At 44.1% G+C, this 14,597-nt stretch overlaps 1 protein-coding gene across 3 annotated transcripts; it reads left to right on the top strand.

Moving 5' to 3' along the window:
- Positions 1-181: 181 nt before the first annotated feature.
- Positions 182-5,165, top strand: TMEM109 (transmembrane protein 109). 3 transcript variants are annotated; one of them, XM_053397339.1, is made up of 4 exons: positions 182-385; positions 1,357-1,625; positions 2,232-2,334; positions 3,844-5,165. In XM_053397339.1, the coding sequence occupies exons 2-4, from the start codon at positions 1,389-1,391 to the stop codon at positions 4,224-4,226; spliced, it is 723 nt and encodes a 240-aa protein (XP_053253314.1). In that variant the 5' UTR covers positions 182-385; positions 1,357-1,388; the 3' UTR covers positions 4,227-5,165. The 3 variants fall into 3 exon arrangements, with proteins under 3 accessions (XP_053253314.1, XP_053253323.1, XP_053253304.1); XM_053397348.1 differs by lacking the exon at positions 182-385 and adding an exon at positions 408-592 and having other exon boundaries at positions 1,362-1,625; XM_053397329.1 differs by lacking the exon at positions 182-385 and adding an exon at positions 410-592.
- Positions 5,166-14,597: the final 9,432 nt, after the last annotated feature.

Below are 14,597 nucleotides of genomic sequence, written 5' to 3'. Positions count from 1 at the left end.
ATATCGAGATAAGAACCTAGATATCTTCCATAATTACGAGCCTGAAGGCGGCACCACCCACCGAATGACAATGTAAAATCCCAGTAACGACCCTCGACCCTAACTGTGATCGGATCCGACGCACTATTTGCGGCCGGAAGGACTCTCGTGGAAAGCAGACAGCAAAGTGTATCTGGAAGCGCATGGTTGCTTTAACTGGTGTGAACGTCGCTGTAAAGAAGAACTGCAATTCCCGGCATGCTCCTGGATAGAGCGTGGCGCGCCTAGCTCCTTCTTTTTGGACTCCATTTCCCAGAGTGCAACGGGGCTTGGAGCTATATTTGAATGGAGAGGGGGGGCGATAAAGCTGCTCGCTTCGGACTTCCCCTCTAGGCCAAGTACCCAGGTAAGCAGCCCCGGCTCTGCTTTTTCTCCTCGACGGCGGCGGCCAATCAGCAGCCCCCGTTCGGCGCGTGCGCCCTCCTGCTCAGGTCGGTGCTGCTGGTGGGAATCTTAGCGCGAATCTCTCGGGAGCAGCCAGGAGCAAGAGCTCCCTTGTGCCATTAACGACTTCAAGGCGGGAGCAGGCCGTTCCCTGCGCTTCTGTAAACAGGTGCAGGGGGAGAGAATAAGTCAGGCTAAGGAGGGGCTTCAAAAAGTGGGGAGAAAAATAGGGGAGGGGGGTTGTGTTTGGGGGGCGGAGTGAGGTTGTATCTCTGTAAGAGAAACGAGAGAGGGATGTGGGGTCGTGGCCCTTTATTTAGACTTTTCACCCAGTGACTTGGGACCAAGTCAGTCCTGCACCCGCAAGAGAGAGTCTCACCTTCCTCTTTGTAGACCCCCTGCGTCCTTCTGTGTATAGGTTGCTAGAAAAATACTGCAGAGCAGACAGGAGTACGATGGTCTTCAGCGTTCATTAGGGAGCTGCTTGATCTGCCTATTAGCCTGGGGCTAATGGGAGCTGGAGCTCAACTTAATCCAGAGAGCCATAGGTTCCCAACCCCTGGCTTAGTGTTTGTACAGAGGGTGTGTGCTTCATCCAGTTACATCTATTGTTCAACACAGTTTGTCTTGTTGCCTGCAAAATGTACTTAGTACAGGTCATCCTCTTGCATGAAGTTCGACTTTTTGTTTGTACTGTATGCAGAATCCATTTTGCTTGCACTTGACTCTGGCATGGGGCAATGGAACTAATGGTTTCATCTAGTTTAGTAGTCTGCTCTGCTCACCTTCCTACTTAATTTCTCTTTATGTAGTGGCTGTTGTAGTGAGAAGAGGTGGCATATATTTGCATGGCTAAAATGTCATCCTTGTCACTCCTTAGATTGCTTGCAGTACCAGATAAACATGACTTTAGGGATCTCTCCTATTTTGCAGAGAAGTTGGTTGCAAAGACAACAGCAGGAGTCATGACTCGATGGGGCCTCTCGTTCCGGAGCTGCTTCCAGCCCCTGCCAAAACCAATCTTGGCCATAGTAGCACTGCTTGTGCTCACTCACATAGGAATAACCGATGCCCAGCAGTACCGGAATGAGCCAAAGCGAGCAAAGTATGCCGAACCGGACTTTCTGTCCCAAGTGGGTCGTGCCATGAGCGAGACAATGGAGGATTTGATTGGACGAGAGAACTTTAGAATATTGAATGAGGTAAGAAAAAAGTTCATGTGAACTGCCCCTATACCTGGGAGTATAGGGTGGTATATAAATTCAATAAAATGATGATGATATTTAGTGGTTTTCATGTATCTGTGGCAAGTCGCTAACTGGTGGACAAATAAGCTAAATGTTTAGGGGGGAAAGCACAGTGAACAGGTCTTTCTGGATTGAACCACTTTAGAATGCAGTTGGGGATTATATAATTGAACACTTTGCTATGTGGTGGCGATGGGGAAACCAGTCAGTGTTTTGCCTTGACATGCTAGTTTACTTTGTGTTGGGATTTTGAACAAGAGGGAACATTTCCAGCATACATTCCTTTAGCTTTGTTCAGAGTTGATATGAGTCCAAGGAGAGTTGTACCATCTGATTTTTCTAGATGATTAAATTAAATCTATGACAAAACTGATTTTGACCGGTTTTATGTCATCTTGTTACTCTTTTCCCACTCATTTCATCAGCTGAGGGAGCTATCCATCGCCACATTTCGTTACCCAAGCAGATGGGTTCTGACAAAAGGGACAGCCCTTTTGAATTCTGACAGCTGGTAATGGAGTGAATAGAAAACACCCAAGTGTGCATCTTCTCTTCTTGCAGAATATTTCTTCCCTGGTCTGGATGGTGTCCTCTGGGATCTCTTCAGCATTATTTGTTGTGGCTCAAATTACAGGGCAGCTCCTTACTTCCTTTGGAATAGCTGGTAAGTGACCAGGAGATAGGTTGGATGGAAAGACAGGGTAGTGGTGTTCAACTAAATTTTACTTAGAGCAGACCCATTGAAATTGATTAACATAATTTAGCTATGTTTGTTCATTTCAGTGGGTTTACTCTGTGACAAACTTAGCTGAATACCACCCCAGGAGTCCAAAAGATGTCGCGTATTCAGTCCCCCTTTCTTACTTATTTGTCTTTAAAGCATGAGCAACCTAGGCTGCAGCCCTACTCAACTCAGTGGGACTGTCTTCCAAGCAAATAAAGCATAGGTTTGTGATGTTAAACTTATGTCAGTGGTGGTGGTGGGATGGAGCAGGGTTGGGATTGGCATATAGGAATACGATTGAACCCATACTGGTTCCTAATTTATTATTGTTCTTATTGTTATTTTGGCTCAGAGATGCAGCATGAGTCATGTTTGCCCAAGAGGTGTTTGCATTTCTCAGACATACACTTCCTGCTTGTGAACTGGATGTGACTTTCCAAATGGTGTTTTTGATTGTGGCAGATAATGTTGTACAGATTTAAATCCCTCTAGGCATATCCAAGTCTTTAAGCATCCAGAAGTGGTTAATTAGATTCCAACCCCGTGTTTCGTCTGTGTGTATAAAATTGATTTTCAGGGTCAGTGGGTTAAAGCTTTCAAATTGAATCTGATCTTTTTAAAATGACAAAGGTGACAACAACACCAAAAGTGAAATGGATTTTGTAAAAAGTGTTCAGAAAATATTGTTCAAAAGCCGTTTATTATCTAATTTTAACGTATTTCAGGTAAATAGTTTCTTTTAAATAGTTTTTTAAAATTATTTTTATTCAGTTTCCAATACAAGATATAAACATACATTTTCAATATTATCACAAATACATAATTTTGACTTCCTTCAGCTCATCTGCGAATCTTCCGTTTTCTAATCTTTTATCCGCAATTCTAAATTTAACATTGCCTTTTATTTTAAATAAACCTATTCCCTTATTCCCTTTTTTAAAGTGTTTCTAATATTATTTCTTCACAAAGCTTCCTGTAAACCCACAAACGTTATTTGCGTATCACAAATGCTTTTCATATAGTCAGTCCATAAATTTGCTCCAGTCCTTGGTAAACTTGTGATCTCATCGGTTTCGGATCCTTCCTGTTAGTTTATCTAATTATGCGTAGTCCATTAATTTCATTCTCCATTCTTCTATCGATGGTAATTCTTCCTGCTTCCATTTTTGGGCCAGTAGTATTCTTGCTGCTGATACTTATTATCAAACTTATTATGCAAACTTATTATTATTATTATTATTATTATTATTATTATTATTATTATTATTACTATTAGCAGCAGCAGCAGCAGCAGCAGCATCTTAGGACTAGTAGCGGAGCCTTTACTGATGCATTGTGGGAGGGATGCTTCCTTCTGGAATGTAGTGGTGCCATAGTCATGAAATGGTGTAGTGCCACACTGGGTTGAATGATTTTATAAAACTTTTCCCTTTCTCCTTTGTGTTCCAGGGGAGCGTGCAACTCAGTTCCTGAAGCTAAACCCTGAACAGGTTCAGACAGCGCTGCTCTGGGGCCTGGCTGCTCTGCTTGGTTACTGGGTGTTGTCGCTGCTGTTGAGTGTGTTGGTCGCCATCTTGAGCCGCATCATGTGGGGCCTCAAGTTTGTCCTCTTTGGGGCCTGCTTTATGTTTATTGTCACCTCAGTGCCTGATCGCTCTGTGCAAACTATGCTTCTGTCAGGTTTACTTACGCTGTATGTCCTGCTTGGTTGGCTGAGTGGGTCAAACCACTCCGGGGCCCGACTAGAAGCCGAAGTGCGCAGCTTGAAGTGTCAAGTGGCAGAGCTGCAGCGCAGGCAGAGGCGCTCTGCCAAGCACCTGGATGAAGAATGAAGTTTGGGGAAGCTTATAATCTCCATGTATCTTCAATAAGAGGCAACTGTTTTCTGCCTGTCTTCACTTACTCCCTGATTCCCTCCTAGACTGTTGATGCTCTCTTGTGAGTCTTTCACTCATAGCTAAGCAAGAACATGCAAATACTTAATGGAACTTCTGTACAGGAGAAGAAAGATTCTGGGATACTGTCTTACCAATTGTCACTCCAGTGACCTGTTAAAAGCTCTCTCCATCTCTTGACTTTCCTGTCGTGTGTTTTGTTTTGGGTTCTTTCATACCTCCTCCTTCTAGACCTCTACCTTTCATCTTCCTCTTGGATGATGAGCTTGCTGGTGAAGTGAGGGTGCTGTTCACTCAATTATTACTTTTAATACCAGTTTCTCTATAGTGCTGCATATCGGGATAGAAGAATGGGGTGTTGAAGAGATCGCTCTGAGAATCTCGGTCTCGTATGTTTCACTAGCATGCCAGTATGTATATCGGACAGTAAAGGCAAGTGCCTTCTTGAAAGCTAAAGCTGATTGTCATGATTGTGATGACAACAGAACAAACCACAATGTTGTGTTTTTGTGTGTGTGTGTGTGTGTGCGCATGCATATGCTGGAAAAGCGTGTTTCATTTCCAGCTCCTTATAAGCCAAAGATACTCATGTAGAACCAATGGCAAGTAGCATTCAGCTGCTTTGTTCTGGGCAGAAATAAGCCATAGACAAAAGTGAATGTTTGTAGCTCTTCCCTCCAGACAGAATTTGTACCTCTACCAAATGGAATCACAAGCCCAGACTCAAGTACTTTTTCTGCTTGTTTTGGCTTGGAGGCATAACTCACTCAACGGTATAAGCCACATATCTGTTACCAACATATATTTTTAAACTGCCAGTTTTTAAACAAATGGGGTATTTTTACACTCTTCTAAATAAAAGCGTATGTAATCATTTTCTCTTTGCTTTTATTGTGCGTGTTTCCAGTCATCCTTTCATTTTTTAAGCAGAGGTGATGCAGAATCTGCTACGAGGTGTTTGTGACTTGTTAGGCCAGGGGTTGGCAACCTTTTAGGGCCATTGGCACATTGGGAAATTTTTGTTTAGCATGTTCTCTGAATAGCACCTTCTGGCTGCTTCTCTCCCCCTGATTGCCCCGCTCCCAGAGAAATTGTAAGAGAAGCACACCCCACCACTTTGCCAAGGGGTCTGAGTAAAATTTGGATCCAATAGAATTAAACTTTGCCTTTAAATGCATATAAAGCTGAAAGAGGACATGGGATGTCAGCTGCCTCCTTCATTTGGCTTACTCTTCAGGAAATTAAACGTTAACCACCCCTGCTGCTGCATGACTAAGAGGGGCAGTGACTAGGGAAGCAGGGCTCAGAGACTTCATGTTTGCTGCAGAAGACCTCAAAGTTGCCAAACTGTCAATCTCTGAGCTAGAGCACTATAAGCCCCTCTCAGCAGCAATGTCTAAAGTATGAGCTGGAACTGTTCTTGGTTTGACCCAGTCACTAGGCAATATTTTAAAAATAGGTGCACCTATGTGTATGTTTGCAGGGCTATCTTGTGATCTGATCATGTTCAGTGATCAAACCCCATGTTCTGATGCATATTCAATGGCCCTTGCTTCTAAGTTTGCATAGTATTGCAACCTTATTCTAACACAGAGGTGTGCATTTTCACAGTTCATACCAAACTGCAATGTAGCTGAAAATATTGGGGCTGCTTTGGTGAATGTGTCTAATAACTATTTCAGCATGTCCCCGAGTCCATTTTTACCAGGATTCTCCCGGATGACTCCTCTCCGGTCTTTGATGCACTAAAGTGTTGGCAGACGCTGATACCTTGAGACTTCGTTGGGAGTGGGTATCAGGAGCAGGTCAGCAATAAATCACATGGCACAAGTGAAGTTAACCATTCAAGGAAATACGGTCTGCTCGGTGCTTTATGACTGAGTGGGGATCTGAACCCTGCTCTTTTATTTATGAGTAATTGGCTTAGGATCAGGGTATCTGATTATTGAAAATCTGCACTTAGAGCGGCAGTGGCCGGCCGTAGATAAATTCCTATGGGAACCCTACATTGCCTCTGCAGCAGAAAAGCTGTGCTTTCTATATTCCCACTACACTGCAGTAAAAAGGGTGTGGTACATGTGGGACGCGGGTGGCGCTGTGGGTAAAAGCCTCAGCGCCTAGGGCTTGCCGATCGAAAGGTTGGCGGTTCGAATCCCCGCGGCGGGGTGCGCTCCTGTTGCTCGGTCCCAGTGCCTGCCAACCTAGCAGTTCGAAAGCACCCCCAGGTGCAAGTAGATAAATAGGGACCGCTTACTAGCGGGAAGGTAAACGGCGTTCCGTGTGCTGCGCTGGCTCGCCAGATGCAGCTTGTCACGCTGGCCATGTGACCCGGAAGTGTCTGCGGACAGCGCTGGCCCCCCGGCCTATAGAGTGAGATGGGCGCACAACCCTAGAGTCTGGCAAGACTGGCCCATACGGGCAGGGGTACCTTTACCTTTACCTTTACATGAACCATAGAGACAGGCCTAGTACCAGGAGTGGGCATTTGCTGGAGCCTTCTGCCAACCTCCAGGTCCCCCTCCTGTTACTGCTCTGCCATCACTGTCTGCTGCTGCTCACTTTATGGGTTTTTCCCAGGTGGCTGTACAGCTTAGACGCAGGGGAAGAGGACCCTTGAATGGACAGTGGTGGTGGAGGGGAGGGACTGCATTCCTTTGCTCAAGAATCCTCAAATACCTGAAACTACTGCATACAGGTGTGAAGCCAGAATATGAATCTGGACAGACAGCATGCAGTTGGCTAAATGGGACTTAATAAGCAGATAACACTTGGGTGGATTGTGTGCCCTGTATTCCCAGGATCTGAATGTGGAGCCGTGCAGGGCACGCATTAGACCATTGAAATGCATATCCCACTCTGCCAACTTAAGCCTTCTCCAGATGCCTCCTCTGTGAGGTAGAAATGTACTGTAAGTATATGGATGCCCAATTTCTTGCCATCCAAATCTATAGAGTCCCTGCATGTGGGATCCAAACAGAGTCAAAGGCAGAGATGCTGTGTCTTTTATCATCCTGCACAGGAGCCTTTTGTGGGCTTGCCTGGATTAGAGGGGTGTGTGCGTGCAGGTGGGCAGGGGATGGAGTTTCACAGAAGGGAAGCATTTTTGCCATTCTCAGGGAGTTAAGAGGTAATATTCAGCAGAGCCAACCTGCTTCACATCCACAAATTGCAAAAATAAATATAGTCAGTAACACCAGCCAGCCGGTAAATCTCCTGGCCCAGAAACCGAGCTCTTTCCTCTGGGTGATGCTAAGGACCTAATGAGAGATTAGTTCTGGCAATTCTCTGCTCTTCCTGGGTAAGCTGAAGATGCAAAGAGTTTTCAACGGTTTCCTTTCTTGTGCCTGCTCCTCTCATTGTTATGTAATGATTTTCTCATCCCTGCCTTTTTGCCTTTTATAAATACAAATTTGGTTCAAAGCCTGCTGCAGAAGCCTCTCTTTAGCTGTCACGCCATAAACAGCAATTTGCACAGTGGCACCTCTGGGCAGCATCCCTGGGCTTATTAAAAAGCAGTCCAGAGCTTTTCTCCCCCCCCCCAATTCATACAGAAACCCAACTGCTTACACTTCTGCACCAGCAAATAGCTCTTGGGGTGAGCTGCTCTTTTAAAGCCTAATCAGTCCCACAAGTTCGAACCTGAATAACCTCAGCAAGAGAAAGCAGACACTAGGAGCATAGGGAATGGCCTTCTACCAAGTGAGACCTTGGCCCATGAACCACTTTTATCTGTGACTCTATAGCTTATTAGCAGTTTAGGAAGCTCTTCAGCCTCCACCCATTTCCTGATCTTAGCTTTGCCCTGTTCTGCTAACCCTAATAGGACTGAATCTGCCTCCACATCCAGTAGCCATTTTTTTTAAAAATCCTGCATCAGGAGAACATTTCAGGTTACCAGGGTGGAGAGTGGGTGTTTCAAATTAAAGTTTGGCAAGTTTGCGGTTATTTTTAAAATAATAATAACACAGTCTTTTTTTATTTTTAAATGAGTTGCCAGAAGACCCAGACTTCCCATCCCTAACTGGCACACCAGATCGCCTACTGCAGGAGCAGTCAATGTGAGGCCCTCCAGATGTTGTTGGGCTCCAACTCCCATCAGCCCCAGCTAGCATGACCAATGGGCAGGGATGATGGGAGTTGGTGTCCAACAACCTTTGGAGGTCATTACATGGGTCCCCTGCCATGCTGTATGAATTGTACCTATGATGCACCACAGTCATGTTGGTTACTGTTTCCTGACAAAGAACATATTGCTGGTGCTTGTGGTGGAGGGGTGGAACTGAGCTCACATCTTAGCTCCCAGCACCAGTTTTGCCCTCATGCCAATGCTGGAACTCCCTGACCTAATCCTATGAAGGCGCTGCTGTATCAACAATTCAGCTTTTAATAATGAGACCGCGGGAGGTCGTTTGCAAGATAGAAACTGATTTTGTTCACTTAGCAACCTTGGGTTTACAGCGTCTTCTCATTCGTAGATTGGATTTTTAAGCTTCCAGTTGTTAATCAGCTAACAATATGTTAACTGATCTTGCATGCTCTGCAGACCTTTAACAAATCAGATGTTTGTCTGTTTTTAATAAATGAATTAATTAATGTATAAATGAATAAATCAAAACCAATCCTTTGATTAGTCAAATATTTAAGCTCAGCTCATTAGAGTCTCGTGTCACCCCACACTTCTTATTTATTCACTCATCCATCAAATAAAAGGTTGCCTTGTGAATTGTGATGGTGAGGAGACAATCCCATAATACGAAAATAGCAAATTAATAAGACTCAAAATAAGAACTATTGGGAAACATCTGGCTGAGGCCAAATGTCACAGTCTCCTTGTGAATTTCATTTTCAAATGGATTCTAAATGCAACGGAGGCAGGAACAAACAAGCAAAATGTGCTGAATATACAAATGGCTTCAAATATTGATTTAGCCTTTGTGGGGTTTAAACTAGCATCCCACAGATAAAAAGCTTTCTATCCTCTATATCCTGCTGCCACTCATATGGCCCATCCCCTAGGGACAGGCTCTGGGAAGACAGCGGTTAGGATGTTCTGATCTTAAAAGATGCTTATGTTCTAATCCTCTCTGTGTTCAGTCTTGCTCTCTTTTCCGGATCCGTCTCTAATTGCTTCCCTGCGCAGCCACTGTCCTCTTGTGTTCGGTTTGCTTGCAAGTTCTAGAGTGTCTCCTTGCCTCCCCCCCCCCCGCGCCTCCTTATCTCATCTTGCTGCACTGAGACTGTTACATATCAAGTGCAAAGCTGATTGTACCATTTCAAAAACACATAGCTGTGTCTGGTGCCTTATTAGACAGGAAGACTGTACAGTACAGCTCACTTTACAGTCACCCCTCAAAGCATCTAGCAAGCTGACCTGTTTCGAATGTCAGGGCTCAGCTGTGAAACAGGTGACGTATCATAGGGAAGAGGGGCTACTAACCTCTATGTTCTCTCTCTATATTCTACCAGTGTGCCTCTGAATATTCCAGTTGCTGGGGAATCAGACCTACAGCGACTACTGTTGCACTCAGGTCCCAATTGCAGACTTTCCATAGGCATCTGGTTGGTCACTTTGAGAACAGGGTGCTGGACTTAGCCTGATCCTGCATATCTGTTATGTTCTTATGAGTGTCTCAGAGCCCATGGGGTCAGTGCTCTGCTTTTGGCACAGAGTAAGACCAGTCTCAGGTCAAACGGATTTGGCAGAGTTTTGATGCCCAATAAAAAGTTGCAAAACCGGACAATAATAAAATGTCAAAAATTGCAGGCCACTTTCTGTGTCCCAAAGGCAACGTACCCCATTTAGCAATTAACTTAATCAATTAATTAAGTAAATTAAGTTAATTTAGCATTAACTAGTGAGCTAGCTTCCTCACAGTGCCTAAGGAGAAAGGGCTGCAAAATACAATTCTTGTTGTCTTTTCACCTACAAGAAGAGGCGGGATAGATGCTTATGAGCTTTTGTTTTGTCTTCTTTGCCTCAGGCGTCAAAATAACTTGACCTGTCTTTGCTACTTATGCACTATGACCTCTGGCGGAGGAGATTGCTGCACTGCCTCAGGCAGCAAAATGTCTTGGGCTGCCTCTGAACCTGCTTTGGACAACTTGAAAGTACTTGAGCAAGCAAAGATGTCTCTTTAGCAGTGCAGGGTCAGCTAAAGATGAGGAAAATGACCTCTGGACTGCAAACTGACAATCCTTCTGAGCCGTTAAAGGGAGATGTTTCTCTGGCTATGATGGTGCAACTGTTTGAGCTATGCACAGTGTCCAAGAATTTAACTTCCCCACAATTCCCTGCATTTGAGGCCACAGAACAGAAAACAGATTGTGCTCTCAGTCTCCATTTGCTTGCATTCCCCCCTCTTTGTTTCCCTTTCTTTGTTTCCACTTTTGACATATACAGTACAGAAGAGATGGGGAACCTGCAGCCCATCAGCTGCGGCCAGCATGACCAATAGTTGGGGATGATGGGAGGTGTAGGCCAGTGATACATGGAGGGCCACATAGTATTATCTTATAAGGTAATAGCAATCGCAGGTATTCCACGGCTGGTCTGTATGTCGCTGCCTCAGGGAAACCCTTGTGAAAATGCAATACTTCAATCCCACACTTTCAGCATGGCGCTGGAGAACCTGTGTGAGGTAGCAAAATTTTGGGATATTATTATTTTTTGGAAATGGACAAAATAATTGGTACCCATATTGTAAAAAAACAAAACAAAACAAAACCCCTCCTTGCTCAAGAACATGAGAATGTTACATTTTAAAACTTTAATCAGTCATAAGCTATTAGCAGCAAGAGTGACAATGGCACATTACTAGAGAGACTTGAAAGGGGCAGATTTGGACTGTTCATACATCAAACCATGGCAAATTGCATTGATGGAGCAGTTCACCAAGAAACAAAACAAGAGCAGCTGCAAATACTGTATACAGATATCTTGCCTCCTGTCTTCGAATAAGTATGCTAATCTGTTGCTGATTTGTACGGTTATTCAAAAACCTCAACTAGGAAATAAAATTTACAGATGTACACACAAAAAATACTGAAGGCTACGTAGGCTCCTCAGTGGAAAGAGAATGCTAACTGTTGGGTGGTGGGGCAGAAAACAGATGGCCAATGGAATAAAATACAGTGGTATCTCGGTTTAAGAACAATTTGGTTTACAAACTCCACAAAACCAGAAATAGTGTCTTGGTTTAAGAACTTTATCTCAGTCTAAGAATAGAAGCCGAATGGTGGAAGGGCACCGGCGGCGGGAGGCCTCATTAGGGAAAGCGCACCTTGGATTAAGAACGGTTTTGGTTTAAGAACAGACTTCCAGAACGGATTAAGTTTGTAAACCAAGGTAAGAACTTAATTCATTCTGGAGGTCCATTCTTAACCTGAAACTGTTCTTAACCTGAAGCACCACTTTAGCTAATGGGGCCTCCTGCGCTGCTGCTGCATGATTTCTGTTCTCATCCTGAAGCAAAGTTCTTAACCCGAGGTACTATTTCTGGGTTAGCGAAGTCTGTAACCTGAAGCGTCTGTATCCCAAGGTACCACTGTATCTGGAACAGAAGCATCCGTGCTGTAACATTTTGTTGCAGGCTCTACTTGTATATTCCATTTTGTACAATATGTAATGGTGTCAATTCAACCTTGTAAAGTCAATGAGCTGAAGCATGCTAAATCAGCACTGAACCTCTATCTATAATGGGGATCTTCTGCATTTTAACTGTGAGAATAAGGTTGCCAGTGTTTTAACAGACGGAGACGTAATGACAGAGCAGGTAAAAGAGGTAATCCTGTGGACAGGCATTTCTGTGCTTCCTCTCAGGGCTTTTTATCTCCCCTGACATTGAGAAATGGTCAGATAAGTCCTTCCACTGAATGTGCCTTCACTCCTCCTTGTTTGCAGCTGGTACAGAGAGAAACCATCTGCTGGAAATAGCATGAGTAAAGTATGCTAATTTAGCATGTGCACTGTGCACATCCATAAGGTTGCTATTCATCATGAATAAATCACATCCTATGTAAATGAGGCTGCCTGGATTTGTGAGGCCGCAATACAGCAACCGTGTTCATTAAATGAGTGAATAACTTGCAGTGCGGTAGCCGGTGATCAGACAGGCGAGTTCCAACAAGCAACAGCTGCACGCTGCCACCTCTCTGTGCGACTTGATATGCAAATGACAGCTTATTGCAAAATAGAAAACATTTATTTGCCACATAAGAGGTTGGAATTCATTTACCAGTCTAGAAATTTGAACAGAAGCCTGCCTAGAAATTGTGGGCTCAAAAATAATTGCACATTTTCAAGGATTTGGCGTATTTGCTTCAGGAATGAAGCTCCTGCAATCGGATCCTGATTCCTCCCCCCTTCAGCAACTTTCTTCTTCCTTCCTTTCAAAATACAGGCACGTTAAATGGAACCCCACATTTAACATAGCGTGTTTGACGCATGTCGCCGGAATGCAGCTGCCATTCGCACTCGGCCTGCATTTTGTGAACTGGGATTTAAAGTTATCTTGCATTGTGAACTTCTCACTTCCCTCAGTCCTCAACACCCAGTGCTGGTAGTGGTGTACACCAGAGCAGCAGCAACAGCCACAAAATGGCAGCCATGATGTCATTTCTGCAATCTGGATTTCCGTTTTGAATGCAGGAAGTGAAAGAGGGTGGGGAGGGTCCCACCACCACCCAAATATATCAGTCAGTGCCTTTCTCTAGGCTGAAAGGATGGGGCACTTTTCTAAGAGCAATGTAATTGTGCCGGTAATTCTTCTTGCTGGGCCCAGAAATACATTCACTCATTTTCTTGGGGGCAGGCGAGCTGGAACTTGTCACTTGGGTATGAAAGCCCAGAGGTGATGATAATACCACAGGGAGGTGTTAGGGAACCTCAGTGTTCATGACAAGCTGCAACACGACCCCTCCGCTGCTCTTCAACAAAGGAAATACCCTCTTCAACTCTCTAAATGCTGAAATCCATTAAAAGCTCCTCTGTGGCTTTTGGTTCATACAGTCTTCCATCTCACTCCAGGTTTCTAACTTTTGATGTGATTTTTTAAACCTGGCATCTTGCATAGCGTGTGTGTCACAGAGAATCAGCTTTTGAGTGTCGTTGTCTTGACAACAAAGGTTTATATTTTCCAAAACAGGATTTGAGGGCACAGGGTCCCTGAGCATGTATTGAATCAGGATGCCTTTCTTTTGAGAATGAAACCCATTTCTGCTCAACCCCATCCTATAAAAGAGGTTATAGGAAGTTGGAAAATATAAAAGGCTCAATTCGGTGTTCTCTCCAACAGAAATCTAACAGTACCAACATTCTGTTCTCTTACATGTTTTCGTGCAACACTAACAGGATAACACAGCACTGCTTTGGTAACTGTGGCAGTGTGAACACTAGGTGAAGCTGCAACTGGTGAAAATTCTCCTTTTAATGCAAGTCTCCTACCCCACTCCTGGCTTTTCATCTTCTTAGTCTGGCAGATACCCAAGTGAATAAACATTTGCTTGATTCACATCTAATATTAGAGACCGATTTGTTTCCCTATCTGTCTCTATTTTACATTATATTTGCTTATTATGTGTCCTACTTAAGTCTGTCTTATTCTTACTGCATTTCTTTGCAATTATATATATATTTTTAAACAACAGAACAGGTTGCCTTCTTAACCACTGGGTTTAAATTGGCTAGCCAAGTTCTTCTGCACTGTGATTTGATGTGCATTTGTGCTAGAGCATCCCCTGAGGTAACCAACACAATTCTACAAAGCGAACTACATTTGGGGCTGCATACTATATAAAAACATTAGCCCTTATGGCCTGCCTAGTCCAGCATTCTGTTCTCACTGTGGCCAACCAGATACATAGGAAAAACCCACAAGCAGCATCCTGAGTGCAATAGCACTCTTCCCTCCTGCAGTTTCCAGCAATGGGTATTCAGAAGCACACCGCCTCTGGCAGTGGAGGTGAAGCACAGCAGTTGTGGCTAGTAGTACTCTGGTTCCAGCAGTAGCCAATCTCTTGCCCCAAGGAAACTCGGAAGTAGGCCATTTTGGGGATAGCCATACCTCTTTGTTTCTTCCCTGCAGGTAGGGATGTGAGGTCTACTGCCTCTGAGTAAGGATATTCCATTTTTGTTTATAAGGACTAGTAGAGGTATGTGAACCAGCATTACCAGAGCAAATGAAGGCATCCTAAATGCCTTCTCTGACTGCCTATCTTTAGTTAGACAAAATAGCACAACCCACTCATAAAAGGAAGGCATTAGCAAGTTCAGGGAGACTCTGAGGTTTGCATAAGCACAAAAAACAAAAG

The sequence above is a fragment of the Podarcis raffonei genome, chromosome 1 (genome assembly GCF_027172205.1).
Source record: "Podarcis raffonei isolate rPodRaf1 chromosome 1, rPodRaf1.pri, whole genome shotgun sequence".
NCBI classification, from domain to species: domain Eukaryota; kingdom Metazoa; phylum Chordata; class Lepidosauria; order Squamata; family Lacertidae; genus Podarcis; species Podarcis raffonei.
This window is presented reverse-complemented; position numbering and strand designations above follow the sequence as displayed.